Raw genomic sequence first — 3,146 nt, forward strand, 5'->3', positions numbered from 1 at the left:
AATCCTTTCTTTTATTTTTATCTGAATTCACTTTTCTATGAACTTAGGAGATTGGATGTGTTATCTCCAAGTCCTTTTACCTGGACTAGTCTATGGTTTATTAATAATTCAAAATTGCATTTGGTTGTCATGGCCATGCTTTAAGTCTAAAAACTCCTGGGAACAAGTTATTGCAATATTGAAATAAGGCACAGAGTAAACATGTTAACTGGTTTCAGTAGAGTCTTTCCTCTATTTATCATCCTGATTCTATTTTCCCATTGCTACAGAGCAGCCACACAATTCCCAGTTGATCTCCATGGAAAACACTACAGAGGTGACTGAGTTCCTCCTTGTAGGGTTATCTGATGACCCAGAAGTGCAGATCCTGCTCTTCATCACTTTCTCTCTCATCTACTTCCTCACCCTGGTTGGGAACCTGGGGATGACCAAGCTGATCCTGCTGGACTCTCGTCTCCACACGCCCATGTACTTCTTTCTCAGCCAACTCTCGCTGGTGGACTTGGGTTATTCCTCAGCTGTCACTCCCAAAGTGATGGCTGGATTCCTCACAGGAGACAAAACCATTTCCTACGAGGCTTGTGTCACCCAGTTCTTCTTCTTCGTAGCCTTTATCACCGTAGAAAGTTTCCTCTTGGCTTCAATGGCTTATGACCGCTATGCCGCCGTGTGCAAACCCCTGCACTACACCACGGCCATGACGACCAAAGCTTGCACACGTCTGCTCATAGGCTGCTACTTCTGTGGCTTCCTGAATGCCTCCGTCCACACTGGGAACATTTTCAGGCTCTCCTTCTGTAGGTCCAACGTGGTCAATCACTTCTTTTGTGACGCTCCTCCTCTGCTGGCTCTCTCATGCTCAGACAACTACGTCAGTGAGATGGTTATTTTCTTTGTGGTGGGTTTCAATGACTTCTTTTCTATTCTGGTCATCTTCATCTCCTACCTGTTTATATTTATCACCATTCTGAGGATGCATTCTTCTGAAGGACGCCAGAAGGCCTTTTCCACCTGTGCTTCACACCTCACTGCTGTCTCCATCTTCTATGGGACAGGCATCTTCATGTACTTACAGCCCAGCTCCAGCCACTCCATGAGCGCAGACAGAATGGCGTCCGTATTCTATGCTATGGTCATCCCCATGCTGAATCCACTGGTCTACAGCCTGAGGAACAAGGATGTCAAGAGTGCCTTTAAGACGGCTGTGCGGAAGGCAAAGTCTTCTATAGGATTTGTATTTTAGTTACATTAAACCTATAATAAGGCAACTTTGCTGCTGCTGCTGCTGCTGCTAAGTTGCTTCAGTCATGTCCAACTCTGTGCGACCCCATAGACCGAAGCCCACCAGGCTCCCCCGCCCCTGGGATTCTCCAGGCAAGAACACTGGAGTGGGTTGCCATTTCCTTCTCCAATGCATGAAAATGAAAAGTGAAAGTGAAGCCGCTCAGTCATGTCCGACTCTTATCGACCCCATGGACTGCAGCCTACCAGGCTCCGCCATCCATGGGATTTTCCAGGCAAGAGTACTGGAGTGGGGTGCCATTGCTTTCTCCCACTGCCACTGCCATTGCCATTGCCTCCCAAAGTGGAGGCAACTTTATCCACCTCCAACTATCTGGGGAAAATATTTTCCTGTCTACCTGACACATTTCTAAATTCTTATGGCAATTTCTCCAGCTGTTGATTAAGTTCACAAATTAAAATCTCCAAAAATATGATAACAAGGAAGAATAGGTTACCAGGAACATGGGATTTTTATTTTAAAAATTCTACCTAGTAAGCCTACTCACCCACACTCTCACATGAACATATACATTTACATGTATGTATTAGCATATGCACACATGTACATCACTCATGAGAAACTCATGAAACCCACACATCTACAGAAGAGAAATTAGTTAAGACATAAAGTAATGCTCAAAATTCTCCAAGCCAGGCTTCAGCAATATGTGAATCATGAACTTCCAGATGTTCAAGCTGGTTTTAGAAAAGGCAGAGGAACCAGAGATCAAATTGCCAACATACGCTGGATCATGGAAAAAGCAAGAGAGTTCCAGAAAAACATCTACTTCTGCTTTATTGACTATGCCAAGCCTTTGACTGTGTGAATTGAACTGAACTGAACTGAACTGAGATGGGTCTATTATTATAATAGAATTTAAAACAATTATTTTGGTGTCTTGGAACACATTCTTAGTATAAATATTTGACTTAATGTAAATAAGATATATATGTTTGGCTTTTTAAAAATTGGATCACAATAAACTGTGGAAAATTCTGAAAGAGATGGGAATACCAGACCACCTGATCTGCCTCTTGAGAAATTTGTATGCAGGTCAGGAAGCAACAGTTAGAACTGGACATGGAACAACAGACTGGTTCCAAATAGGAAAAGGAGTACATCAAGGCTGTATATTGTCACCCTGCTTATTTAACTTCTATGCAGAGTACATCATGAGAAATGCTGGGCTAGAGGAAGCACAAGCTGGAATCAAGATTGCCGGGAGAAATATCAATAACCTCAGATATGCAGATGACACCACCCTTATGGCAGAAAGTGAAGAGGAACTCAAAAGCCTCTTGATGAAAGTGAAAGAGGAGAGTGAAAAAATTGGCTTAAAGCTCAACATTCAGAAAATAAAGATCATGGCATCTGGTCCCATCACTTCATGGGAAATAGAAGGGGAAACAGTGGAAACTGTGTCAGATTTTATTTTGGGGGGCTCCAAAATCACTGCAGATGGTGATTGTGGCCATGAAATTAAAAGATGTTTACTCCTTGGAAGGAAAGTTATGGCCAACCTAGATAGTATATTGAAAAGCAGAGACATTACTTTGCCAACAAAGGTCCATCTAGTCAAGGCTATGGTTATTCCAGTAATCATGTATGGATGTGAGAGTTGGACTGTGAAGAAAGCTGAGAACCGAAGAATTGATGCTTTTGAACTGTGGTGTTGGAGAAGACTCTTGATAGTTTCCTGGACTGCAAGGAGATCTAACCAGTCCATTCTGAAGGAGATCAGTCCTGGGTGTTCTTTGGAAGGAATGATGCTGAAGCTGAAACTCCAGTACTTTGGCCACCTCATGCGAAGAGTTGACTCATTGGAAAAGACTCTGATGCTGGGAGGGATTGGGGGCAGGAG

The 3,146-nt window shown here is 43.2% G+C and overlaps 1 protein-coding gene across 1 annotated transcript; it reads left to right on the forward strand.

Moving 5' to 3' along the window:
* The first annotated feature begins 295 nt into the window (after positions 1 to 295).
* Positions 296 to 1,243, forward strand: LOC102410155 (olfactory receptor 5B12-like). Its single transcript, XM_025265832.2, has one exon. The coding sequence runs from the start codon at positions 299 to 301 to the stop codon at positions 1,241 to 1,243; it is 945 nt and encodes a 314-aa protein (XP_025121617.1). The 5' UTR covers positions 296 to 298.
* Positions 1,244 to 3,146: the final 1,903 nt, after the last annotated feature.

Source organism: Bubalus bubalis, chromosome 16, assembly GCF_019923935.1.
Source record: "Bubalus bubalis isolate 160015118507 breed Murrah chromosome 16, NDDB_SH_1, whole genome shotgun sequence".
NCBI lineage: Eukaryota > Metazoa > Chordata > Mammalia > Artiodactyla > Bovidae > Bubalus > Bubalus bubalis.

Excerpts from the sequence above, each read along its gene's own strand:
- LOC102410155 (XM_025265832.2), top strand. The coding sequence starts at position 299 with ATGGAAAACACTACAGAGGTGACTGAGTTCCTCCTTGTAGGGTTATCT.